Source organism: Vulpes lagopus, chromosome 7 (genome assembly GCF_018345385.1).
Source record: "Vulpes lagopus strain Blue_001 chromosome 7, ASM1834538v1, whole genome shotgun sequence".
Classification (NCBI taxonomy): Eukaryota; Metazoa; Chordata; class Mammalia; order Carnivora; family Canidae; genus Vulpes; species Vulpes lagopus.
Genome location: NC_054830.1, coordinates 12,847,728 through 12,874,761, shown reverse-complemented (window position 1 = coordinate 12,874,761; position 27,034 = coordinate 12,847,728). Strand labels below are relative to the sequence as shown.

Here is a 27,034-nt window from a genome sequence, read left to right as displayed (position 1 = left end):
ACCTTACCCTCCCTCCTGCTCTCGACTTCTACCCAAATCTCACCCCTGTTTACGCACACCCCCTGCTACCATGGCAGGATCGCCCAGGGAACATAAACAAGATAAACAGTTTCCTGGAGGGTATAACACAATTATGTGATTCATGATCTATGTAAGATTACATTTCATTACATAATTTATTATATTGCATGATAATTACTGTGTTCCTAATCCTGCAATTACATATAATAGGTTCCACGATTATGCATCCTACAATTACACAATCCCTCTTACCATCACCATAAAGTACAGTCATAAATGAGGAGGAAGTGGTGGGTTGACATCAGAACCCGCCCTGATCCAACCCCTTTCCAGGCAGAGGCTGCAAAGCTGCAGCCGCGCTCAAAGACTTTCTTGCAGCTGGGCACGGGCTCAGGCCCACCCGTGGACATGCCTGGGGAGTCTGGGAGGCACAAGAGACCACAGCTGCCTAGATTTTTGCTTCCCCTTCTCTCGGCCAGCAGCCAGGCATGGGAACACCTGCTGTTCTGGAATCTGCATTCCTTTGTCTAGTGAAAAGCTTGGTGGGCATTACAAAGCAGTTGTGGCAGACACAAAGGTGGCATTCTGTTTCTGAATCACAGCTACAGGGTGTATGCCCAAAGTCAGAGGTTTCAAAGGCCTCCTGATTCCCTGCCTTGATTTTGGGGGAGCTTCGGTCCCCCCCCCGCCCCCCCCCTTTCTGCAGAGTCACTCCTGTAGGATCAGTCCTGGTCTTGCTCCTCTGCAGTAGGAGTGGCAAACTGCCCCCTGGACTCACACAGCCCACTGCCTGTTTTTGTAAATAAAGGTTTTATTGGCACAAGGCCATGCTCATTCATTCATTTATTCATCCAGCTCAATCTGCGGTTGCTTTAATGCTACAGCAGCAGAGTTCAATCATTGTGAATTTCCTGTGTTACACCCTTTGTGTTAAAAGACCTCAAGTGGTTTTTTGGGGTGCCTGGCTGTCTTGGTCAGGAGAACGTGGCACTCTTGATCTCAGTGATGAGTTCAAGCCCTGCACTGGGCACACAGTTTACTTAAACAATAAAAAATTTAAAAGAAAAAAGACTCCAAGTGGCTTGTTTCCCACTCCTAAACCTGACTGCTATGCCACGTTATGATATGTAATAAACTATGATACATCCATAGATCCAGCCTCAGTAACAGCCTGCTAAAAGGATGAGTATGTTAGACTGCATAATGCTTCCACCAAAGATGCCCACATTCCATTGACCAGAAACTATGAATGTTACTTTTTTTAAGTAGGCTCCATGCCCAGCACCCAGTGTAGAGCATGGAGCCCAACACGGGTCTTGACATCACAACCCAGAGATCAAGACCTGAGCTGAGATCAAGAGTCAGATGCTTAACTGACTGAGCCACCCGGGTGCCTCTGTGAACGTTTGCTTTAAATGGCAAAACAGGTGCTCGCTTCGGCAGCACATATACTAAAATTGGAACGATACAGGGAAGCTTAGCATGGTCCTTGTGCAAGGATGCACATAAATGGCAAAAGGAACACTGTAGATATAATTAAGGATCTTGAGCTGATGGGAACATTATCCTGGATTATTCAAGTGGGCCCTAACTGTAATCCCAGGGATAAGAGGGATGGCAGAAGGTAGGATGGAGAAGTGGGAGATGTTATGACAGAAGCAAGGGGTGTGTGTGGGGGGGGCGGTTACAGGAAGTGGCTGTGAGTCAAGGAATGCTAGCAATCTCCAAAGCTAGAAAAAACAAGGACGTGAAAAAAAAAAAAAAGAACAAGGACGTGGATTCTCCCCTAGATTCTCTAGAAGGAACCAATCATGCTGACATCTTGATTATGTCCAAGTGAAACTGATTTCAGACTTCTGAATATAATATATATATATATACACACACACACACATAGTCGTGGAAACATGGAACTATATATATCAAATGACGTGTGTGTGTGTGTGTGTGTGTGTGTGTGTGTGTGTGTGTATTCCAGAAGGAAGATATGACTCTTCTGGAGATTTTATTCAGAATAACATTGGGACTCCCAGGCACCACCCCTAAACTTCTAACTCCTTCAGTCTGGGGCAGAGCCTGAGAATCTGTTTTAATCAGAGGAATTTCATAGCACAGGAAGCTTTACTTCATGCCACTGAGAAGACCCTTCTAGAGACCCATGTCCTCAAAAGGCCCAATGAGATTGGTGCAAGATTCTCAACCACAGCCCTGTGGACTTTTGGGACCAAATCAGTCTTGGTCACAGTGCACTAAAGGACATGCAGTGACATCCCTGGCCTCTGCCCACCAGATGCCAATAGCACCACCCCCAGTCACAACAACCAGAAATGTCTCCAGACATCACCAAATGTTCCCGAGGAACAAAAATACCCCAGCTGAGATCCACTGGGTTAAAATAAGATTTAGAAACATCACACGTAACTGGAACACATGAGAAATGACTGCGATGTTCTATGAGAGGTTAATAAGCTTGCGTCACCCACCTCCGTGAACATGGTGAGCAGTTGGAACTGAACAAGAAGAGTAAATACAGTAGCCGCATGAAGTGAGACAGGCGCACACACGTTAATCCAGCAATTGCACCTGCGCTGACTCACCCAACTGCAAAAAGAGCTCAGTAGGAAGGATGTGTCACGTAACACGGCTGGCAGTCACGCTGTGCCACTCTTGGGTCAGCAGGGCCCCGTGAATGGTGGTCCATCACCATCACCAAACATTGAACTTGACAACCCAAAAAGAACTGGTACACATCTGCACTGATTAGAACATCTACCATCTGTTGTTAAATTTAAAAAGAAAATTGCTGAGGTGCCTGGGTGGCTCTGTTGGTTAAGCGTCTGCCTTTGGCTCAGGTCATGATCTCAGGGTCCTGGGATGGACCCGGCATCGGGCTCCCTGCTCTGCTTCTCCCTCTCCCTCTGCAGTTCCCCCTGCTTGTGCTTTTGTGGGACCCAGGAAATCTAACAAAAATCCCCTACCCCTGGACAAGCAGAGCAGGACTAACTCCATTCTGTGCTACACCCGCCATCTCATGTAAACCCCCCACACGACCTGCCTATTGTTTAAGGCACTCCCTCACCCCAGTTTAGCTATTAAGCACACCCTTATCAGAAACTAGCACACATAGGAATGCGGGACCTCTGACCTTTAACCGCCAAGGAACGAAAACCCCTCTTTTGCCTGCCAAACCTGCGCACCAATTCTAACCAGAATAATAGGCTAGTTCAAATGGTCACTATAGGGTGAATCGTAATTCAATTGGCCACCTGCGTGTGGACCGACATGGCTGTGCAACTTTCTACGTATGTTACAATCTCATTGGCCACGGGCCCCTATAGCACTGCTGTGCTTCTTAGTCTCGGGGTCCAAGTCCCTGCTCTGCTGCATGGAGTATACTTCAACCCAAGCTCGAGCTTGTAAATAAACCCTCATGTACTTGCAGCGGGGTTCGCTCCGTGGTGGTTTCTCGGATTCGCAATCTTGGGCACAACACTTTCTGTCAAATAAACAAATAAAATCTTTTAAAAATAGTAAAATAAATAAAATTGCTGAAAAACCGGGTGCCATGTGATTCCACGTTTATGGAATAAAAATGTGTTGCATTGGTAGGGGGTGGGGGTGGGAGGTTGCAACAGTTTATGGAACATGATCCTCTTTTAGAAAACGTGTATGTATTTGCACCATGCACATGGGCGAGACTGAAAGGTTTTTCACCAAAATGTTAATTGTTGTCTCTGAGGATAGAAGATTTAATTCTGTTTTAGCGGCATATTCTAATTCTCCCACAAGGATCACACACCATCTGTGCTCTCTTGTAAAAGGCTTGGGTTTGTACCCAAGCCTTCCAAGGCCTTAGAAATCTTGAGAACCTTTAAGTATTGGACGAAGAACCAGGTGTGGATGAACACTTCATCCCCATCACCTGAGGTGGGACCATTGCGCGGGGCATGCTCAGTGCTGTCCCCTGAGGCCCCCAGCGGCCCAGCGTCAATTGCTCATTGGCACCTCCGGCTGGGGCTCCTTCCCTGTCTCATGTCCCCACCCTCATGGGCGGGCTTCCTGGGGTCATCTCTTGGGACAATTCAAATCCTCATTTTGGAGTCAGTTTTCTGGAGATTCCAAAACGTGACAGCTTCTCATTCTGTCATCTGAGACCATGCTGCAGCTGACCCCCGCAGGAGACAGTGCGGTTGGCCAGCTGTCCCTGGGCTATTTCAGGGAAGATTTATGGGGTGGGCCGGGTGGGACACGAGGGACTCTCACTACACACCCTCACCCCCACTCCCTCCAGGGTGGGCTCTCCTCCAGCACCTCATTTCCTCCCACATCTTGGTGGGCAGCGGGGGGTGGGAAGTGTGAGTGTGTAACCGTGGTAAGCAGAGCAGTGGAGCAAGAAGAGAATACAGGTTTATGTGAAAATCAACCAGGAACCTTTAATAAAAAAATAAGCAGGTTATCCAGGACCTGACCCAGTGAGCAGTTATCCCTAAGTGAGCAAAGCACCACTGACTGGCTCTGACATTCATTCCAGGCAGGAGGCACAGCAAGTCCTCCAGGCCTGCAGGGGAACGTCCTGCCCAGGCCACGGGCTGTGCCCTGGTGCAGCTGAGCCTATGCAAGCCCCCCCCTCAAGAGTCCCACCAAAGGCTTGGCGGTAGGAACCCCACGGAGCAAGCAGAGCTCACACCTGAGACGCAGGCCAGGGAGGTCAAACACACAGGGTGACAGGTCAACACGGGAGCAGGGGTGAGCACAGGAGACCCAGCCTCTGTCTTCATCCCTGGCCCCCACCAGGGGGGCGGGGTCCAGGGGAGCTTGCCTGTGGCCACGTGGTCACTGGGCCCAGCTGCCCCTAGTGGGGGAAGAGCCACCCTCCCTCCTGGGTGGTGGGGGGATTTTGTCTGCACACAGCTTGGGTGACCAGGGGGCGGGGGAGTGGGGGCAGGCAGGGATCAAACTCAGCCAACCATTCTCATCCCACTGGGAGTCCATGAGGTCTGGTACACAGTAGGCGCTCAATAAATGCCTGCTGCATGGAGAAGTAAAAGACTCATCTTGGTGGCCAGCACTTAACACGTGTCCCAGCGCACACGTAGGTGATCCAATGCTGGCCGAGCAACTGCCATACTGCTTGGTATCACTAATGCCCGGCACACAGTAGGTGCTCTTTAGGTGTGTGGGGAAGAAACCAATTGAAGAGTGGAAAGCACCTTGCTTATCTTCACCCCCAGCACCAATCTCAGTTCCTAGCATATAGCAGGCACTCAACAAATGCTCTAAGTCAGTGAGAACTTATCTTTGTGTCACAAGTACCAGGCACATAGTGGGTGGTTCATAGGTGTTCGAAGGAATGAACGGGAAGCGTCTTGTTTATCTCAATATTCCCAGAGCCTAGAATGGTTGGTGCCCGACATACAGTAGGCATTCAATAAATACCAATGAATTAAAACAACGACTGTTTCACTAGTGCTGATTCTTGCAGGGTGGGAATCAACAAAAGCTTGATGGCTGAATCAATCCCTGATGGAGGGAGTAATTATGCATCACTCAGTGCCAAACATAGGAGCCTGGTACAGGGTGAGGACTTCAAGTGTTCGGAAGCCACTGACGGTGTCTGGGTCCCGCTGATCCCCCTGGTGCCAAGCCCTGTTCCCGGCATACAGTAGGCACTCCATGAAAGCTGCCTGCGTGCACGTGATTGCGGAGCAAGAGCTGGCTGGACACCGCCTTGTGCGGACAGCCCGGGGCGGCCTGCCGGGGGTCTGCAGAATGGGGCGCGGGGGGGCGCGGCAGGCCCCGGGGACATGGCCACTGGCCCTCAGAGCTCGTCGCGGGCAGCGCTGTCCAGCGGGGACTGCAGCACGTCTGAGTTCTTGGCCTCGCGGCTCAGGGCCTGCTGCTCCCTCATCTTCTGGGATTTGGCACGGTCCCAGTCGGTCTTGACGTGCTCATTGTTCCACACGACGGAGGTCTCCGTGTCGCTCACATACCCGTCGTCCCCAGTGTAGTGCGTGGGGTAGATGAGCAGGGGCTCCACCGAGAAGGCGCGCAGGTTGCGGGGCGAGAAGTGGGCCTTGTACTCGGACCTGAGGGGAGGGAGGAGGGGCGGTGTGGGTGGGGAGGAAGGGGCAGATGGAGGGAGAAGTGGGCAGGGCAGGGGCGGGTGGAGGGGATGCATGGAGGAGGGAGGAGACAGGTAGACACGTCCGTCCCCGGGGTCTGCCAGCCCCATGCCCACCCACCCAGGACAGACACACAGCGAGACCCCGGCCCGGGCGCCCGCTGCAAGCCCCTCTCACACTGGGTGCTTGTCAAACATGACCGGCAGGAACTCGTCAACAGGCAGCATTTTGGAGAGAGGCTGGGCGGCCAGCAGCTTGCGGGCGCCCTGCAGGGAGATCACGTAGGCCAGCGTCCAGTAGGAGTAATCCGCCTCCACCAGGTTCCTCACACGGGGCACAGCCTTCTCTGGGTGCTCCACCTGCATCCGCTTCCGGCCCACGTAGCTGCGGGGGCAGAGTTTGAGCCCTGTCACCCTCGTCCCACCCGCTGGATAATGCTGACTTAGCAAGTCGGAGATCGGAGATCAGAGATCGAGTGAGCCTCCATCAGGCCCTGGGGTGGGAGCGGGCTTGGTGGGTCTGGGGAGCAACGAGGAGGCTGGTATGGCTGCTGGACCAGGGAGGACCACAGGGGTCTGGGATGTGCAGGGAGGAGACTGAGTTTTTTCCAAGGGCATTAGGGAGCCATGGGAGAATTTGGAGCTGGGAAGGACAGGACGTCCTGGACATTCTCTGAGGCCAGGAACGCACTAGGAAGGAAGCTGCTCTGAATTCAGAAGACTGTGGGGCAGCTGGGCAAGGTGCAGGAATGGTGAGTAGGTAGGGATGAAGGGATATGGCTACTGTTCCTATTACTAGCATGGTCCAGAGTCTGCAGCCTAGAACCTACATCAGGGCTCTGCACATAGGAGGAGAGAGAGAGATGGTGGGAGGACAAACCAACTCACCTACAGGAGATCCCAAAAGGCTGTTCCAGAAATACGCTAGCCACATCCTACCTAGTGCTGGTCTAAGACCCACGCTCCCTGGCAATGCCCCATACTCAGCCATGCCCCGGATCCTGGGCACACTCCCAAGCCCTGACCACACCTACCCCAGGCCACACCCCAAGATCTCCAGCCATGCACACAGGCTTCCAGGTCAAATCTCTGCCACACCCCATCTTCCTACATGACTTAGCAAGTCTCCAAGCCCTGACAAAGCCCCGTCCCCACAGGCCAGGTCCCTAGATTTCCCAGTCATCCTCACAGGCCTGTGGCCCTACCCCCCAGGCCTTAAGCCAAGCCCTGACTGCTCTCAGATCCAGAGACCACAGGGCCCCTCACACAGGCCACACCCGAGTCCCCTTCTGCCACAACCCCAAGAGCTGGCTGGCCTATTAACTTGCAAAGGTCCTCATGCATACAGGCTCTGGGTCACACTTCTGAGCTCCAGGCTCCAGCTTCACCCTGCTCCAAACTGCACCCCTGAGCCCTGGCCCCAGCCCAGCGCCACCCAGGTGTAGATCACACTACCAGCCCTGCCCCACACTCACATGAGGTCCCAGTCCAGACCCTCCCGCTCCACGTCCCGCATGAGGTTCAGCAGGCGTCTCTTGAAAAAGATCTCAAAGCGCAGGTCATCCTCGAAGACCAGTGACTTCTGCAGCCCGCGGTCCACGACCTGAGGGGGGTGCCCTGCCCACATCACATGGAGGCCAAGGCCAGACCTGACCCTGACATCAGCTCTGCTTAGGCCTGGGGCAGCAGGAGAGAAGCAGACACAAGCCCTCCTCGCCACCTACTGGATCGACCTCTTGGCCATTGGCTCCCCTCACACGTGGCAACAGGTGCCCTGGCCTTGGCCTTGCCTGAGCTGCTTCTTCCCACCCCAGGGCCTATGCCTGTGCTGACACAAAGCACCCCTTGTCGTGGCAGCAGGCAAGCCCCCAGCCTTCAGGCCTCGGCTCAGATGTCACCCTCCCCAACCACTGGCCAAAGCTGTCAGCTGAGGACAATTCATGGCCCTGCTGCGGGTGCATCACACTTGGTTTATTGTGGTTTGCCATCAGTCTCCCCATTTCCCTGGGCTGTGAGCCCCCTGCAGGGGTATGCATCTGTCTTAGGGGCTGTCACGTTTCCAGCACCAGCACTAGGCCAAATGCACAGTAGGTGCTTGGGTGCTCCCTGAATGCACTTGAGAGTCCTTAAGACTGAGGAGGGTGACTGTCATCTGCAACAACAGGGACCCTCCTTACAGAACTTACCCCTCTACGAGGTAGGGCTGGACTTGACACCAAGTCGTGGCCCCCTGAACACGGTAACCTCTGCCCCACACCCTCTGTGACGAATCTCACTCAGGGAAAGAGCACCCATCACCTCAAATGCCTAAATGCCCTATCTGGCCTCATGCTCCGTGGTTCCAGGTTTGAATCTCAGTCCCCACCTATCACAGCCCTCCCTTCTGAGGGTGGCTGGCAAACCCCTGGCATGGGGTTAGCATTGCTTACTGTCCCCATGGCCATTACTCCTAATGGTTGAGCACAGAGTCCGGGTTCCAAAGACATGTGACAGCAGTTGGGTGGGAAGAGGCCTTGCTTGGGAGTCCTGGGCCTGAGACCCCCACCTTTTTCAGGAGCCAGGCTCATCCCACCCTCCCTAGTCTGCTTCTCCATCCGTATAATGAAAGGACAGCAGCTGCCCCAGCCAGGGTGCAGGTGACATGCAGGTGAAGCGTTCTCTAAAGACAGGCCCTGCGTCCTGCTGAAGTCTCAGGGTCCTGCAGGGGGCGCCCGTGAGTCCCTCCCTGAGCGGCCAGTGGGGGGACCGCCCTGCCCTCCCCTGCCAGACCTACCTCCTTCCAGATGTTATAGTGGCTGAGGAAGCAGCCCAGCTCGCCCTTGGTGAGCGGCCGCCCGTGGTAGGGGTCCCGGTAGCCGGGCAGCATCTGGATGCCCAGCGCCTCCACCTGGCTGGTGTTCATGGCTCTGGAGGTGGGGGAGGCGGGTCAGAGGAAGACCCACTGGGCCTGCTGTGCCACCATTAGCGCGCCCCTCTCTCTTCCACCGTTAGCACCTCTCCTGGACCCACGAGGCCGGGGCTGCCAGGGCATGGTCTACACCCCTGGACGGACCTGCTCCCCGCTGGCCCCCCATGCCCCGACCCGGGGAGAGGGGGAAACGTACTTGCCATCTACGGCCTCTACCAGCCGGCACTCGATCTCCTGCTCCTGCAGCGCCCGCAGCATGCGCTCCCGCCGATCCTGCCGCCGCTTCAGGTTGATCATGAAGACCTGTAGCCAGAAGCTCTGGTAGGACCCTCCAGGCGCGTCCCCGCCCCGTCCCCACCCGCCAGGGAAGGCCCAGCTCACCTCGTCGAAGCCCATCTTGTCAGGTGTCTTGGTGGGCACCGAGATGAACTTGGAGGGCTCCGCTGGTGGGTGCTTCACTGTGGGCCAGACAGTGCCAAGGGGTCAGTGGGGACACTGGGGGGGGGGGGGAGGAGGAACAACGTCCCCTCCCCAACCTCTCCAGGAACCATTACCCTAAGCTCCAGGAACCATTACCCTAAAGCTCCTTGGCCTGGCATCGGAGACTGTGCCTGACACCGCTCTGTTCACAATGTTGGTGCTGGCCTCTTTACCCCCCACCTACTCACCCTGGCTGTTGACACTGCCCCAAATGCACCCCTTCCTACCTCAGGACCTTTGCACATGCTTGGCCTTGGCCCAAAACACCTTTCCTTTCTTTTCTCCTCTCCTTTCCCTGACCTCCCAACTAAGATGCCCTCTTGAGTTGGAGCAGGGTACCTTAACCTAGCTCCCACAGCACCTGGCCTTTGATCATCAAATCCCAATCCTGCAGCCCTACCTCCCTGGCTTCCTGTCTGTCTCCTATGAACCCCATAGGACAGACACCAGGTCTGCCCACTCATACTGAGTCTCCAGTGCACAATGCTTGGTACACAGCAGGCACTCAATAATTATTCATAGAATGAACAAAGGAATGGTAGCAAGCTGTGTGACCTTGACCTGTCGGGGCCTTGGCTTTCCTCGTCTATAAAATGGGACTCCTATTTTATTTTGTTTTGTTTTTCTATTTCATTTCATTACAGATTTATTTTATTTATTTAAATTTTTTTAAGATTTTATTTTATTTATTCATAGATACAGAGAGAGAGAGAGAGAGAGAGGCAAAGACACAGGCAGAGGAAGAAGCAGGCGCCACACAGAGAGCCTGACGTAGGACTCGATCACCGGTCTCCAGGATCATGCCCTGGATCACGCCCTGGGCTGCAGGCGGCGCTAAACCGCTGCGCCACCGGGGCTGCCCTACAGATTTATTTTAGAGAAAGAGTCCACAAGCAGGAGGAGGGGCAGAGGGAGAGAGAATCTCAAGCAGACTCTGCACTGAGCCTGACATGGGGCTCAATCTCAGGACCCTGAGATCAAGACCTGAACCAAAACCAAGAGTCAGATGTTCAACCGACTGAGGCACCCAGGCACCCCAGGGCTCCTAATTTTAAAAACCTCCTCCTCACAGAGGCTTCAGGAAAAGATGTTGTAAAATGACACACATTATGGGTTGAACTGTGTCCTCCCCAGCATGTTAGCATCTCAACCCTCAGTACCTCAAGATGTGCCCTTATTTGGAAATAAGGTCTTTATAGAGATAATCAGGTTAAAATAGTGACTGGGATCCTCATAAAAATGAGAAATTTGGATACAGCCATGCACACAGAAGGACGACCACAGAGACACACAAGGGAAAGGTGACCACGTGACTGGAGTGGCATGTCTACCAGCCAAGGAATGGCAAGAATCTCAGAGTGGTCATGATCACTGCCCTTCCAGCTGCTGTGAACAATGCTCAGACCAGACCACGTCTCCAGAGCCCCATCTTGGCACATCCCTGGTAGCCTCCCTCAGAATGACCAGATCCTTGGATGCCGGGGTGGCTTCTGCATGCCCACCGCCTGACCCACAGGGGCCCAGCCTGACAGTGAGTATGGCATCTACCCCATCAAGAATAAAGGCCCTATATGAGCCTGAGGGACAGACAAAGCCCCCCTCTGTCTGAGACAGGCCTAGGCGAGGCCCAAAGCCAACCTGGGCCCCCTAGGGACACTGCATCCTGGGCTTTCCTCCTGCCCAGGGCCCTTCACAGCTCTGGCTACTCCCCATCCTCTTTGGGGAGCCTGGAGACCAAGGGCCAGATGTTGGGATCTGAGGACCCGGGTCCAAACTCCAGGTGTCGTTTCCCTTTTCCCAAGGGTCTGCCCCTCCACTGGGGGGTGTGGAGGCAACAAGGCCTGCCTGTGGGACGGAGGGTCTCCTCACTCTTTGGCATCAGTTCTGTGAAAACGGAGCACACCAGACATCCAGAAGGAACAAAGCAATTTAGCCTTTCCAGAAAGTCACATCACAGTGGTTATAAAAACCTAACACCTCCAGGCCCATCATGGGGTGAATAACCAAACTTGCCCAAAGAAAAATCTGGCTTTGTCCCCCAGCTTCTGAGAGGTGGAAGCCCTCTGAACATCCTGCCTAATAAGATGATCTTTGTTTGCCTGAGGCCTGGAGTGGTCTATGCCAACACTGTGATTTAGGGCAGGAGGCTTGGGTCACGTAGAATCAGCTCGCCCTCTGCAGGGGTAGAGACGGAGGTCACCCATGTGGTAATCAGCCAGCTCCATGTGGGTGAGCCCCAGTAAAAACCATGGACACCAAGGCTCAGGGAGCATCTCCATATGGTAGTACACCCTGCATATTGTCACACAGCGGTGCTACAAGTGAAAGCTGTCCACACGACTCCACAGAGAGGGGACAACCGGAAGTTCCATGCCTGGAACTCTGCTGGGTGCCACCCCAGATACCTCTTCCCTTTGCCGATTATCACCGGTGTCCTTTTGCTTGTAGTAAACAGTAACTGGGAGTGTAATGGCTTCCAGGGAGTCCTGTGTCCTTCTAGTGAATTATCAAACCCCTAATCTGGTCTTGGGGGCCCCATGACCTTGCAGCTGTTGTAAGAAGTGAGAGCAATCCTGTGGATATTTTCTTACTTGGCACCCACGGATGCATGTCTGGAACTCCCTCACACACATGCTTGGGAAACTCATAGCAACCCTAGGGACAGTGGGAAACACCCTGTATCCCTCATGAGAAGACTTGTAAGTGACGTGTGATGCAGCCAAGACTGAATAAATCTGTGGTTAAACATCTACGTGTAACACTATGTGGCAAGGCGAGGAACAAGCCACAGCTGCACATGGCAGCCACGCTGACACTGAGCAGAAGACATGGCACTTGAGAGAGGCATGCTGGGCGATTCCACTCATAGAACAAGATAGCTACAACCCATCGGCCGATGAAACTGGGGTGGCGGGAGGGCCAGGGTGAAGGCCAGGGCCTGGCCTGGTGACAGGATATAAAAAAATCATCATGCCACATGCACACCACCCATTCCCACGGTGTGTGCTAACACTCAACAAACAGGATTTATACCAAGCAAGGTATATGGGGCTGATAGGGAAAGATGCCCCACTGTGCATGAGCAGAAGGAAGGAAGCAGGCTGTAGGATTCCCCATTCACAGAGAACCTTACTGAGACTTCCTGCAGGACTGAAATTTCATCGTAAGAGACTTTTGAATGCATGAAAAAAATCACAGGCACAGACCAGGTCCGGGTATCCACATAATGAATGGAGAGAAAATGTCTCCACTCAAACCAGAAGGAAAGATTTACACAAATATCTGAATCTTCCAGACCCTCCTTCTGTTTGTTCTATATACTTTGCTTGGGCCCTAGAGACACAGGAAAATATTCACCCCTCTGGTGACTTCAGTTTCTGACAATAGTGTGAATGGTTTTCTGACCAGAAATGCATGAGAAACTTTAAACTAGGAAAACTAGGGATGCCTGGGTGGCTCAGTCAGTTGAGTGTCTGATTCTTGATTTCGGTTCAGGTCATGTTCTCATGAGAGCTCCACGCTGGGCTCTGCTGGGTGTGGAGCCTGCTTAAGATTCTCTCTCTCCCTCTCCCTCTGCATTACCTCTGTTCATATGCATGCTTTCTCTCTCTTGAAATATAAAAAATAATAAAAATTAAAATAATAGATAATATAATAAACTAGGAAAACTATGGCAGCCTCAGAGACATTTCTCAGGGGCCAGTTCCCGCTGGAGTTGGTAACAAGTAGAGACCTGCCTCTGTGACTGCAGCCTGGTGAGGCTACTGCACCAGGTCTGGGCATCTGTGTGTGACAAACACTAGAGTATTGCAGGGGTCCATACTCTGGTGACCCTGCAGCCTCCAGGTATTACCTCAAAATACCCAAAAGTCTCTCAAAACAAAGAGGGCAGGTGCTGTTCCATCTTCAGCCACCAGGGGGTGCCATAAGCAGAACTTTCCAGAGCTAGGTTTAAGAGTGGGAAAGGAGCTCCAGGGCAGGGCTCCTCCCAGTCTGTGCAGTGGGAGGAATGGCCATGCTGCCTCAGGGGCCTTCTGGGGGATTTGTGTGGCCCGCACAGGGTGCGGCCCTCATGGAAGTAGGTATCATATCACTGGGTGGTTGCTCTGGTGCTCCCCAGCTGGGGCACGAGTCCCCTCCTCAACCTTGATGGCAGCTCAGCCCTGTGTGCTTGTCTGATCTCAGGCGCCCACTAGAGGGACAGCTAGTTTAACAGTTTATGGATTTATTTGTCTATATATTAAAAAGATATGAGCTTGCAACTACGGTAAAAATATCTAGTTTCCTTTTTTAAATAAATGTATTCAAGCGGGGGAGCCTGGGTGGCTCAGTAGGTTGAGCATCTGCCTTCGGCTTAGGTCATGGTCTCAGGGTCCTAGGATTGAGTCCTGCACTGGGCTCCCTGCTTGGCATGAGGAATCTGCTTCTCCCTCTCCCTCTGCTCTCCCACTCCTTGCTCACTCTCTCTCTCAAATAAATAAAATCTTTTTTAAAAAATGTATTTAAGAGGGAAAAAAAAAGTGTGCTTGAGATAAATATTAAATAATGGTGGGTCTGGGGTTTGGTAGAGGCATGGATGAGGAAAAGCCCAAAATAGGGAGGTGTCCCAGACATGCCATGCACATTAAGGTCCATTGGTGGAAACCTGCTGCCCCTCTGCTCCTGCACCCTCTATGGCTCCCAACTGCCCCTGGGAAAAAGGCCTGTCTCTCAGCTTGGGTGTCCAAGGCCCCTGCGCTGGCTCTGCCTGCCAGCTCTGCCCCCTTTACCTCCTTTATTTTCTGCCCCTTTATTTCCCTGTTCTCTGAACTGTTCTCTGAGCTCAAGTCCCCTCCAGCCTTTGCATGTGCTGCTCCCTGCAGCTATGATCCTCTTCCTGGCTAACTCCTCCCCCCTACTGCATCTTAATGTAACCTCTTCCCAGAAGGCCATCCTGACAGCTCTCAGGATGCTGTGCACAGCTGCTTGCAAGCTAGTAAGAGCCGGAACAACCATCCACCTTCTTCATGCCAGACTCCCAGTAAAGGAACTGGCATGCAGCAGACACCCAATCAGTGCTCAGGGGATGGATGAGAGGTAGTAGAGACAGGGAGGTGACTTGGCCCTCCCAGATTGGCGCAGGTGGACTTACCCATGACCTCCAGCTGCACATGCATGAAGCTCTCAGCCTCATCCTGGAGGGTGCTGTGGGCCCTCAGTGGCACCGGCAGGAAGCCATACACCTCCTTGTTGCAGACGTACATCTGGACCTCTGGGGCCAAGGAAACAACAATCCAAAGTGAAAACGTTCCAAGGCAGCAGTGGCCCCCCGTGACCAGCTGCACCACCCAGCAGGGGGTTGGAACCTAAGCAGGTCCCCCTGTTCCCAACAGGCAGCAGAGACTCCTCAGCTCTCCAGCTGGGACCGGGACCCAGAAGAGGGGTTCACACTGCCAGGCAAGCCCCGGGGGAAAGCTCCAGAGCTGTTAACGAGTGTCTTGCACGGCTACTGTCTCCATCCCCATGGGGTTCTGTGACACAGCAAACCGCAAAACAGCGGGTGGGTTGCACAGATGCACAGTTAGGCCCAAACAGGAGAGGCGGCTGAACAAGACAGTAGTGTTGGTACCTCCATCTGCATTTGCTCTTTTCAGAGTGGTTTACATTTTTCTGTCTTTTTTTTTTTTAAGTACAAAACCCAATGAAAATGATTTTCACTTGAACTGGTTAACTTTTTCTGCAGAGGACCAGATGGTCAATATTTACACTTGTGGGCCAGACGGTTCTGTCTCAATGACTCAGATTCTGCTGGAACACAGAAGCAGCCAGAAATGAGGCTTAAGTGAACGGGTGTGGCTGTGTGCCGATGAAACTTTATTTATAGGCACTGAAATTTGAATTTTATACAATCTTCATATCATAAAATATTATTCTTCATTTCTTTTCTCCATTCAGATGACCAAATATAGACTTCTTGAGTATATTTGGTCTTTGTCCACAGTTCCAGGCTCAGTTTCTAAAACTCTTGGAATTTCCCAGATGTTGAGAGCTTAAAGGTATCTCTTAGGTTAACATGTGACTTTTGGAAAGCACTTACAGGGGACCTCCCCCCTACCAGCCACACACACACACACCGGTTGCCAGGAAGATCAACCATGAATAGAGGGGCAGGGTGAGGAGCTAGAGGATGAATCACCAAAAACCAATGATTCAATCCATCATGTCTACATAATGAACCCTCTGTAAAAACCCAAAAGGATGGAGTTTAGAGAGCTTCCAGGTTGCTGAACAGGTGAAGATGTGGGGAGAGCAGCACACCTGGAGCGGGTGAGAAAGCTCTGTGCCCCTTCCCACATACCTCGCCCTCAGCATCTCTTCACCTGGCTGCTCCGGAGTTATATACTTTTATAACAGACCAGTCATCTAGTGAGTAAGTGCGTTTCCTGAATTCTGTGAGCTGCTCTAGCAAGTTAATGGAACCCAAGAGAGTGTTCTTGGAAGCCTCTGATTTGTAGCCAGTTGGCCAGAAGCACGGTGAGAACATGGATTTGTGGCCGGCATCTGAAGTTAGGGTGAGGGGCGGTCTGGTAGGATTGAGAACCTCAACCTGTGGGATATGATACGATCTCTGCAAAGACAGGGTCAGAATTGAGTTGAATGGTAGGACACCCTGTTTGTCCTACAGACAATTGCTTGTTGGTGTGGTGGTACGGGGAAGTCCTCCCCCTCCCCTAAACACATGATAGAATTAGGTCCAGGAACCCAAAAGACATTTTTAGCTTGTGGCTAAAGGAAAACAGATGGTTGACTGGATTTGGTCCATGGGGCATAGTTTGCTGAACCATGGTTTAAAAAAAATGATAGGTCGGTTTTCGCTGGCTGTGTTCTCTTTCTCTTTAAAATATTTTTTCCCTAATTATACAATTAGGGAATAATTATGCTCAACTAGAAAACACAGGAGAATATCGAGATGGAAATAATTTTCAATAAAGAGGTCTTAAAGATATGGGGAGTGAAGTGACCCAGTGAAGCCAGGGCTGGAGAGAAAGCGAGCCCTTGGGAACATCACCTGAGCACCTGGATAGAGCCACACCTGAAGCCATCCTGCACCCTGCAGTTCTCGTTCTGTGACCCTTCTGTGGGCTCTGACACTGGTCCCAGAGAATCAGACAGATGCCCCTGTGCTGGCAAAGTCCCTGTGGGCTCACCTGCTTGCTTGCAGGAGAAGGCAAAAACGATGATGTCATCAAAGGACCAGGTGTAGTCAGGGTGAGGAGGGTAGAATGCCAAGTTCCTGGATGCTGCCTTCCGCAGGTCAATCAGGAAGGTCGAGTGCACCATGGGGACTGCAAAGCAGCCCCGGCGGTCCCGCTTCCGAATGGGGATGTAGGCGGGTGTGCGCTTGTAGTAGCCCTGTGGGGAGGAAGGCAGAGTTCTATATGGGGGTCCCAGAGATTGAGGCTGGAGGCCTGGGACAAGGGGAGGCATGGAACACTTGGAGAGCAAGACTCGGATGCCAGCCTCTGGCTGTGCCGAGCATTCCCTGAGTGCGGAGCTCTAGGTGCCGTCAGGCATCTCCCTCCCCAGAGCCTTAGGTGGTGGGGCAGTGGGGCAGTGGTGGATGAGGGAGGGGAAGCAGTTGCGCACCTGCAGATCTAGCTCAACACCTCAGATCAGAACCACTTGAAGGAGGAAATCAGAAAGCTGAGAAAGGGACTGGATATGTGTGATCCCTTGATTTATATGAGATTAAACATCAGAGGTATGACTTCAAGGAACTTGGGAGGAATCTTTTAGAAAATAAGTTGTAACCATCTGAAGTTGGGCTCTCTCTTCACCATATCTTTACAAACTGGAATTATTAGAGAATAACATTTAGAACTCTATGACATATTTTTAAAAATAGAAACCACTGAGCTATTCACTTTAAAATGGTGAATTTTATGTTATGTGAATTGCACATCAATTAGAAAGACAGGACGAGACAGGGCGGGGTCCTGGCTCTGGCATGGCCCCTACTCCAGACCTACCCTTTCACTCTCCCTGGTGCTGCCAGCAACCCCAGCCTGAACCCTGGGGTAGGACTTGTGGCCCAGGCTTGGCCAATCAGAACCTGACTTATTTTCTTGGCTTCAAGAATTGGCTCAGCTTTAAGAGGAGACTGGACAAGGCCCAAAGTAGACTTTGGCCGAATCGTGCTGGGATCATGCCCCAGGAGTCTGAAAATGAAGCCACCCAATGGATGGAGGAAGATACAACTGTTATTTTAACACCTGGATCAAGCTGTGCCTGAAGTTCTACCTGGCACCATGCTTCCTAGCTGTGTGAGCTTAGGCATGTCGATTCCTTTCTCCCTGTGTTCCTGTTTCTGCCTCAGTGACTGGGAAGGGGGTGCGGAGAAGAAGTCATGGACTCTCCGTCAAGGAGCTATTCAAGGATTACCATGAGGGTCTTGTAAAGTGCTCACCATGAGGTGGTATGATAAGTTAGATTCCAGCCACACTCCCCACTTGCTGGCCCCTACCATCCCCAGGTCCCACCCTACCCCAGCAGCCCCCTGACCTGGGAAGTCATCCCACACCAGAAGTTGGAGTATGCAGCCCTCGAATCCAGCATGGGGGCCACCACCGTCTTGTTCTCAGCGATGAGGAGGCTTAGTGTGTTAGGGTTGAGGATCAGGTTGTCTGCATCCACGAACTGCAAAACACCCAATACAGCATCAGCATAGGCCATAAGACTGACCTGGCCTGGGCCACAGCTCTGAACAGCTGGGGTGGAGGCCAGAGTCCTGGAGGGGAGAGGAGGGAGGTCTGGGGGTATGGAGTAGTAGCTGTGCCCTGGAAGCCACCCGGTTCCTCAACCATCCAGTTCTGCCTCTAGTGACAAACCAAGTGACACTCCTAAAAGGAAACACACTCCATAGCAAGAGAAGGGACGGATCACACAGCACAAAGAGACACAAATGCAGCCCAGACGTGGCACTGGCGGGATGTTGAGCATGACAGCGAGTATACCATGTGGCTCCACTTATGGAAACTTTTAAAACAGGCAATGCGGGGCACCTAGGTGGCTCAGTGGCTGAGCGTCTGGCTTTGGCTCAGGTCGTGATCCCAGGATCCTGGAATTGAGCACCATATTGGGTCACCTCTCTGTGTCTCTGCCTCTCTCTCTGTCTCTCTCATGAATAAATAAAATCTTTTAATAATAAAACAGGCAGCGCTGATTGATGAGGACAGTTGGAGCAGAGGCCAAATCCGTGGGGAGCGGCTGGGAGGAATTCATGTTAGTTTGTCTAACATGAATTACATGCTGATAAAGAGTGTGTAAAAATCAGATCTTTATGTAAGCCTTTTGTTTTCCTTTAACGCCTTAAATGTAGAGATAATAAGATTGTGACTTGCTTGTTGCAGCATAGAATGGAATCCACCAACCCAGGAATAGGGTCGCCATTGGGGTGGCGGAGGGGAACCTGCTGGTCCCCCCACCCCTCAAAACTATGTGTCACCAACATTCTCCATAGAGGCCTCACCAGGATGCTCACTGTGGTGCTGTTTATCACACAGACTGGGGAACAACCCAGGAGTCCAGCAGTGGCAAACTGGCTAGAGAAATTCTGGCCACATCCCACTGCAGAGTGAGCCCAGACAGCTAGGAATCACGTCACAGAAAATGATCGGGTAAGGGTGTTCCTGTGCACTGGGGTGTGAAGATACACAGGTCACGATGCATTACAGAACTCTTAGGAGGATCTCCCAGGATGTTTTTTTTTTTTTTTTTTTTTTTTGATGTATTTTTTTTTTAAGATTTTATTTATTTATTCACGAGAGACACAAAGAGAGAGAGAGAGGCAGAGACACAGGCAGAGGGAGAAGCAGACTCCCTGCAGGGAGCCTGACATGGGACTTGATCCCGGGTCTCCAGGATCACGCCCTGGGCTGAAGCTGGGCTGAAGGCGGTGCTAAACCGCTGGGCCACTGGGGCTGCCCTCCCAGGATATATTTATTTATTTTTAAATGCATCTGATCCACAGATATGCTTTGTCACCCACACAGGCTTTTTAAAACCTTTAAATCACCTGCCACAAACAACAGCAAAAACTAGAATTCCAGCCTTCTCTGGCAGCTCCAGAATGGAATTCCCACATGACAACCCCCGCTGCAGACTGAGGGTGGCTTGCCCCTTGGGTTAAGCCGCAGGGGTTGTTCCTGGCCCAGCCCCTGGACGGCTGGATGTTTGAATTTGCGACCTTTGAATTTATACACAATAAAAACAGCCAGAACAGTCTGGTAGTTCCTCAAAGAGTCAGACATAGAGCAACATATGACTCAGCGATTCCACTCCTAGGTATGCACCAAGATAGCTGGAAACAGGGATGCAGACCTTTGCACACCCACATCCACACTGGCATTGGCCACAATAGCCAAATGGTGGAAGTAAAACCAAGTGTGTATTAATGGAAGAATGGATAGATAAAATGTGGTCCATCCACACAATGGAACATCACTCAGCCATAAAAAGGAACGAAGCCCTGACACATGCCACAACATGGATGAACCTCAAGGATATCATGCTGAGAGAAGCCAGACACAAAGGCCACATAGCGTATGATTCATTTATATGAAATGTCCAGAAGAGGCGCCATCTGTGTAGACACAGGAAGAAACCTGGTGGCTGCCAGGGGCAGGAGGAGGGGGAGAGGGAGTAGATTGTTCAATGGGGATGAGGTATCCTTTTGGGTGACGGAAACGTTCTGGAACTAGATTGAGGTTGTGGTTGCACAACATAATGAATGTACTAAATGCCACTGAGTGGTTCACTTTGAAACAGTTAATTTTATGTTATGTGAATTGCACCTCAATTAGAAAACACAGAAAACTAGCCAGAAAGTGAGTCTCTCTGGGAGGTAAGATTATAAGGTTTGCTTGTTTTTTTCTTCCCTAAGCTTCTTACTTTTTCTTGTATATTTTCTTACAAGTAACACCCACAGTGTTAGTAAAAAGAGGTCTTTTTTTTTTTTTAAAGAGATCTTTTTAATAACAATTTTAAAACACTGGACAAATGACTTCACATCTCAATATGGATTTCCTGAGTCCCCAGTTACAAAAAGATACCGGTATGTCAAAAGCTGCTTTGAGTTTTGAACCAACACATGGAATTCCACCCAAGTTTGCTGAGGGAAAAGAGTGAAAACCAGCCAGCCTCAAACCATGAAAGCAACATCCAGGGTAGCAGACAAGGAGGCCCTGTGCTAGATGGTTCCAGAAGGTCCCACCTCTATGCCTCCCTGGTTCTGAGACTCCACCAACAAGCACGCTGTCACCTCCCTCTGTAAGCCTCCACTTTCCCATCTGTAAAGTGGTCTGATTAAGGCATCAGCCTACAGGGCTCTGAGGAAGAGCTTGCTCCATTCTTTCTCCTCTCTGCAGGGCTCAGGCCAGGGTCATGGGGTCTCCTGGCACCCTCACATCCAGTCCCTGAGCAGGGCCTGTCCCTTCAGCCTAAGAAGGTATCTTCATTCTATTTGTCTTTCTCCACAGCCCTGCTCCATACTGGCCTCTACCCTGGCCTCCTGTTATCCCCACTCCTGCCCCAACAGGTCTTGCTCCCCATGGCAGCCACAGGGCTTCTGAAAATCCTAAATCAGAACACAGTCCTCTCCTGCTCGTATACCCTCCATGGCTCCCCATTACCCTCAAAACCAAATCTCTCCCTTGGTTTGCATAGTTTGGCCGCCACCCACCACTTCAGGACCACCTCCATCATCCCTCCAGCCACACTGGCTTCCTCACTGCCCCAAGTCAGTGCCTGACTGCCCCAAGCTTGCACCCTACTCTATTTCCTCTGCCTCAGACACTGGCCCTCAGCTTCCCCCGAGGGTGGCTTCCTTGTTCCTTCAGGCTGCTAGGGTCCCCTCCTAAGACAGCCCCCCAACCTTGCTCATTCGGCACTACACTCTGATTGTGCCATCTGCTGTAGATTGAATGGTGACCCCAAAAAAGATATGTTGAAGTCTAGATCCCTGGTACCCTGTGATGGTGATCTTAATTGGAAATAGGATCTTTGCACATGTAACTAGGACATAGGTTAAGATGAGGTCAGACTGGAGTAAGACAGGCCCTAAAGACCTAAAGAGGAGAAGAAATAGAGACAAGTCCACGTGACCACTGAGGCAGACAAGGCCACAGGCCAAGGAATACATGGGGCCCCAGAAGCTGAAAAAAGTGAGGGAGGATCCTCCCTCAAGCCTGTGGAGGGAGCAGAGCCCAGCTGACATCTTGACTTCAGATCTCTGTCCTCCAGAACTGGGAGAAAATAAACTTCCATTGTTTGCAGCCCCCCTACCCACATCCCCAAGTGTGTGGTCCTTTGTCACAACAGCCCCAGGACACAGATCCACCACCAGCTGCCCTTCCACAATCACAGTACTGGCTGCCTCTGGGTACTTCCTCACCCAGTTTCCTTTTCTGGTCACGGCCACCCTTCCTGGGACACTAGGAAGGCAGGGCTCAGGCTGCACTGACTCTTCCCGCATCCTCAGGTTCTGGCATGTGGGGGGCAGGGGAGGGGCTCGTGGAGGTCTGCTGACCAAATAAGAAGGTACAGACCACGGCTCGGCCCAGTGCCTAGATGGAAAGGCTCTGACAGGCTATCATCGAATTCAACCTTCCTGGGGAGCCGGACCCAGCGGGAGGAGATCACGTCCAGCTCCAGGGGATGGGCTGAAGGAGCTTGCACAGGCCCATGGGCAGGTACCTTAACATGACTACACTCCAGCCTGAACCATCCCTTCCTCCAGGGGCAATGGCCAGTCCAGGAGAAGGAAGTGAAAGTCAAGCCTCAGCAGCCCAGCATTTCAGCGCACCCCCAACCCCCACTGATCCCATCCTCTGGCTTCTCAGGAGTCACCCAGAGGATGTCATCATGGGGGAGCGCAGAGGTGACAATAAAGTGACAACCCAAGTGTCCAACCATACGGGATGGCTGGGGACACAACCTGATGATTAAGAACCTCTGCAGCCCTGGATTGAACTCCAGCTCCTCTGCCAACCAGCCGTGTCGCCTCTGACAACTCACTCCACTTTTCAGAGCCTATTCTCCTCTGTAAAGGGGTTTAGGGACGGTCTTCACATCCCATTGATCCTCCTTCCCTCGGCGGCCACCCAGTCCTCCCCCACGACCTCCTCAGGGTAGCTGGCCAAGAAACTCACCAGGATGTAATCAGCCCACATGTCCCGGGCAGATTTCAAGGCTGCCTGGCGCAACTTCATGACGTGCTCATAGCGCGAGTCGGACCAGTGCTTGGGGCCCTCTTCATCCGGGTAGGACCTGCAGAGAGGCAGCTGTGATGTGGAAAGGATGGGACACTATGGCAACCCAAAGGGCTGTGGTCAGAGAGGGCTTCCTGGAGGAAGAGATATGTAGGTATGATCTGAAGGGGGGGCAGAAGAGGAGAAAACTAGAGGAGGGAGTTTGTGTCCTCAGTAGAGGGCATAGCACGTACAAAGGCCCAGAGCAGAGAAAGCCCAAGGCAGGGGGCAGCCCAGGTGGCTTAGTGGTTTACCATCGCCTTCAGCCCACGGCCTGATTCTGGAGACCCAGTATCAAGTCTCATGTCAGGCTCCCTGCATGGAGCCTGCTTCTCCCTCTGCTTGTGTGTGTGTGTGTGTGTGTGTGTGTGTGTGTGTGTGTGTGTCTCCCTCCCCCCGCCATGTCTCTAATGAATAAATAAATAAAATCTTAAAAAAAAAAAAAAAGCCCAGAGCACCTGCAGAATGGGAAGAAGGCTCTGGATATGGGGCTAGGAGCCTCTTTGCTTTGTAGGGTCATTCCTGAGAGTAAGGGGAGCTGCTGGGACAGAACACACAGAAGAAAGAAGAAAACTTGGGGCCTGTCCTCCCAGACTCAGAATTTGGTCAGGACAGCAGATAGGTAAAGAAATAAACCCTGAGAGGCATCTCAGTGGCTCAGCCAGTTAAGTGTCTGCCTTCAGCTCAGGTCATAATCCGATGGTTCTGGAATCGAGGCCCCTATCAGGCTCCCTGCTCAGCGGGGAGCTTGCTTCTCCCTCGCCCTTGTGCTCTCTCTCTCTCTCTCTCAAATAAATAAATAAAACCTTTTTTAAAAAAGTCATTTACTAGAAAGACAGACAGACAGACAGGCAGGCAGCTAGGAGCCAGGAGCCTGCATTGCCCAGAGGCTCCCGGGAAGCGAAGCAACAGAGCACTGGGGCACAGAATGAGACTGGAAACAAAGCAGAAGGCGGCCACCAGGAGGACAAGAGAGTGAGGGAACTCTAGGTGGAGGGAACTGCTGGGGCAAAGGTCCAACTGGAGGATTATGGTCCATTAAAGCTGAGGGCGGGTCTGAGAAGCCAAGGCCAGCCCTTAAGGCTGCAGAGTTGGGCTGGAGAGTCAGAGGCTGAGGGGCTGAGGTTCTGTCTCAAGACAATGAGGAGTCACAGGAGGTGTGTGAATAGGGGCGCAGCCCAGTCTTACTAGGAAGGTAGGCGGTCAGGACAGATCCAGGAGCTCACCTGGGCTCCTCTGCCGGCCGCCACTCCACAGAATGGTACAAACTCTTTACAGCCACCAGCCATTCCCGCAGCACAGCCGATGTATTGTCTGAGTTGTGGTCTGTGGCCACCCTGCAAGCCGAGCAGGACAGTCAGTGTGAGGCTGGGGAGACTGAGGCAGGATGGGGCAGCAGTGAAGCAACATGCGCTCCACACTCTAAACTGGCCTTCCACCAGCTGATGGCCCTGGAAGATGCCTCCCCCCTCCAAGCCTGTTTCCTCATGTGTGTTCCAGATGAAGACAGGACCCACAAGCTAATTTTGGAAAAATTAACACACTAGACACTGTTAGTACCACTGAGCATCTAGGATCTTATAACCATGTTAAGTACTAAATATTGCGGTTTAATTTTAAAATGCATATATTGGGGATCCCCGGGTGGCTCAGCGGTTTAGCGCCTGCCTTTGGCCCTGGGCGTGATCCTGGAGTCCCGGGATCGAGTCTCTTGTTGGGCTCCCTGCATGGAGCCTGCTTCTCCCTCTGCCTGTGTCTCTGCCTCTCTCTCTCTCTCTCTCTGTCTCATGAATAAATAAATAAAATATTTAAAATAAATAAATAAATAATAAAAATGCATATATCATATACCCCCACCCCACCTTCCTCGAGTCTGTTCTGTGAGCAACACTACCTTATAGGGGCCTGTGGTTACTCGTCAACGAACATTTCTGAAGCACCCACTGTGTGCCTGCATCATCCAGGCTGGCGAACCTGGGATGGAGGGCGGGGGAAACTACCGAGTCCACAGGCAGATGAGAGCTATCCCCTCAAATGAGCTGTTACTAAGTTAACAACAACAGTATCATTGATGACTAGTAATGACAACATACTAGCAGCCGCAGCTCTGGGCACCGAGCACCAAGCCAGAGACGCCAGGCACGAGGGCTTCACGTGCATTACATTAAACGGTTAAGCTTCAGAGACCAATGCAACCGGAGTTCCACTAATGCTGCCATTTTCCAGATGAGGAAACTGAGGCAGGAGGCGGGACGTCACCAGCCAGGTGTCACGGCTCTGCCGCGTTGCCCTACCCTTGGCCACCTGGCCCCCTAACCCACCCACGCACCCACCCGCGCTGGCCAGAGCGCAGGGAATCCGGCTCAGGCTGGGTTCAGGATCCGCTGCAGAAGCTGGAAAGCCCCCCCCGTTAGTGGAAGCGCAATGCGGGCCGCGGGGGCTCCGGGCTCCCCTGCTTGGGAGCTGTGGGTGCCCCGAGGGCGCTGTGACGGTCAGTCCCAGGCGGCGGGGCAGAGCCGGGGAGGGAGGCACCGCAAGCAGAGGGCCCGCGCGTCCCGCCCGCCCCGCAGACGGAAGCGAGCCGGGGACACGCGTGGGTCCGCCCAGCCCGCCCCGCCCGGGGCCGGGGCAGCAGGCGGCGCGCGGCGTGGAGCCGCCCGGGCCGGACGCCGCGCTCACCACAGCGCCGTGCGCTCCCGCGGGTGCCGCAGCCGCTCGAGCGCGCCCAGCGTGGCGGGCAGCGCGTGGGCCGCGTTGCGCGCCACCAGCGCGATGAGGACTCGCGGCGCCTGCAGCGGCGACTCGGGGCTCCAGCGCTCCTCGGGGAAGTAGGCGGCGGCGCCCGGCGGGCCCCCCGGGGGCGGCAGCGCCAGCAGAAGCAGCAGCAGCAGCACCGGGCGTGGCCGCCAGCGCCGCCGGCACGCGCGTGGGGCCGCCGCCATCGCGCCACGCGTCGCCTTTAAGCCGCTTTTCTGACGGCGGACGCGGACCGCGCCTTGAGCGAGACACGGGGCCCCGCCCTGCCGCGCGCCTTAAAGGGGAGGAGAGTGTCTGGCGCGAATCCTCCGTTTGGGCCCGCTCTCCAGGCCCCGCCCCCGGAGGGCCTTAAAGGCTCCCAGCGCGGCTCACCCTCCGCCCGCCGCGTCGGCAGGCAGGCCCGCCCCGAGGCCCCGCCCCCGCTCCCGCCTTAAAGGCACAGAGCGCTCCTAGTGTTCCCGGCGGACGTGACTCACGGCCGTAGAGGTGTCAGAGCTTAGAAATGCCCTTCTTCCCGACACCTCCCGCCGCCTGGACCTTCGCCTCATACACGTGCCGCTCCCATCTGTACAATGTCCGCCCCCAGGCGGACCTGGTTTCACAGGGACGTCCACAAGGGCTGTTGGGTATTAAGCGCGTGTGGGTCCCTGGCGTCCTGGGTTCAAATTCAACCCCCACCGTGGGCTCGCAGTGTGAGCCTCAGTTTCTCCGTCTGTAAAACAGCGTCTTACCGACCCCGCAGGGCTGATGTTAGATGGAGCCGGATGATACTTGCAAGTGCTGGGCACGCGCTCCGGAGGCAGCGTGGGGGTTTTCTTAGAAATGCTACCCGGGGATTGCTTCCCAAGACCCTGGCCTACTTTCCAATTGCTTGGGTTTGTGTCATTCTTAAAAATTACGTTTTAAGAAGGATGCTCGGATGTACATTTATTAATATGGTGGTCGGGAGGAGAAGAGTCAATGTTGTTCAGTAAAATTCAGGGCCCAGGTAGTGTGTCCTTGAGCTCAAAGGACAGTAGGGTCTGAACCTAAGGAAAAGATGAGCTTGACCCCAAAAGCTCCAAATCTCCCAGTTTGGCTAACAGAATTGGTCATACTTGCCCTTCCTCCTCCCCATGCCCTTCTCCTTGTTCGTTCCCTTCTTCCAATTTCATTTCTCTCCTTTGCTTCTGTTCTCCATTTTTTTCTACAACAACCATTTTGCACAAGTTCAGTTTTTTTGCTGAGTATTTTGGAAACACACCTCAAACGTACTGGTTATATAACTGACTAAGGAAGTGAGGGAAGGATGTAGAGGAAAGGAATCAGGCCACCCTTGGTCACTGCGGAATCTAAGTGGGGGCACACAGGGGGCTCTGCTTTTGGGGTATGTTTGAAACTTTCTGGAATAAAATGGCAAAAACAATTTTGCACTCTATGGACCTGACAAGGAAAGATCATATTAAGTTAGAAAAACAGAGT

At 52.8% G+C, this 27,034-nt stretch overlaps 1 protein-coding gene and 1 non-coding gene across 2 annotated transcripts; one reads left to right on the top strand and one right to left on the bottom strand.

The window, feature by feature from the left end:
• The first annotated feature begins 1,448 nt into the window (after window positions 1-1,448).
• Window positions 1,449-1,555, top strand: LOC121496337. The gene has a single exon (XR_005989169.1). It is a non-coding gene; the product is annotated as a U6 spliceosomal RNA (small nuclear RNA).
• Window positions 1,556-4,428: 2,873 nt separating this feature from the next.
• Window positions 4,429-25,843, bottom strand: COLGALT1 (collagen beta(1-O)galactosyltransferase 1). The gene is made up of 12 exons (XM_041763516.1): window positions 25,496-25,843; window positions 24,043-24,153; window positions 22,718-22,835; window positions 18,072-18,206; window positions 16,718-16,922; window positions 14,662-14,781; window positions 9,432-9,508; window positions 9,247-9,353; window positions 8,916-9,048; window positions 7,618-7,745; window positions 6,321-6,527; window positions 4,429-6,107 (listed from the first exon to the last, which is right to left on the bottom strand). The coding sequence occupies exons 1-12, from the start codon at window positions 25,756-25,758 to the stop codon at window positions 5,840-5,842; spliced, it is 1,872 nt and encodes a 623-aa protein (XP_041619450.1). The 5' UTR covers window positions 25,759-25,843; the 3' UTR covers window positions 4,429-5,839.
• Between the last annotated feature and the right edge of the window lie 1,191 nt (window positions 25,844-27,034).

Coding starts and splice junctions, on each gene's coding strand:
- COLGALT1 (XM_041763516.1), bottom strand. CDS start 25,758: ATGGCGGCGGCCCCACGCGCGTGCCGGCGGCGCTGGCGGCCACGCCCG. Junction 22,836..24,042: donor CGGCCGGCAGAGGAGCCCAG/GTGAGCTCCTGG, acceptor GCCTCTCTGCAG/GTCCTACCCGGATGAAGAGG. Junction 9,354..9,431: donor ACAAGATGGGCTTCGACGAG/GTGAGCTGGGCC, acceptor TTCTGGCTACAG/GTCTTCATGATCAACCTGAA.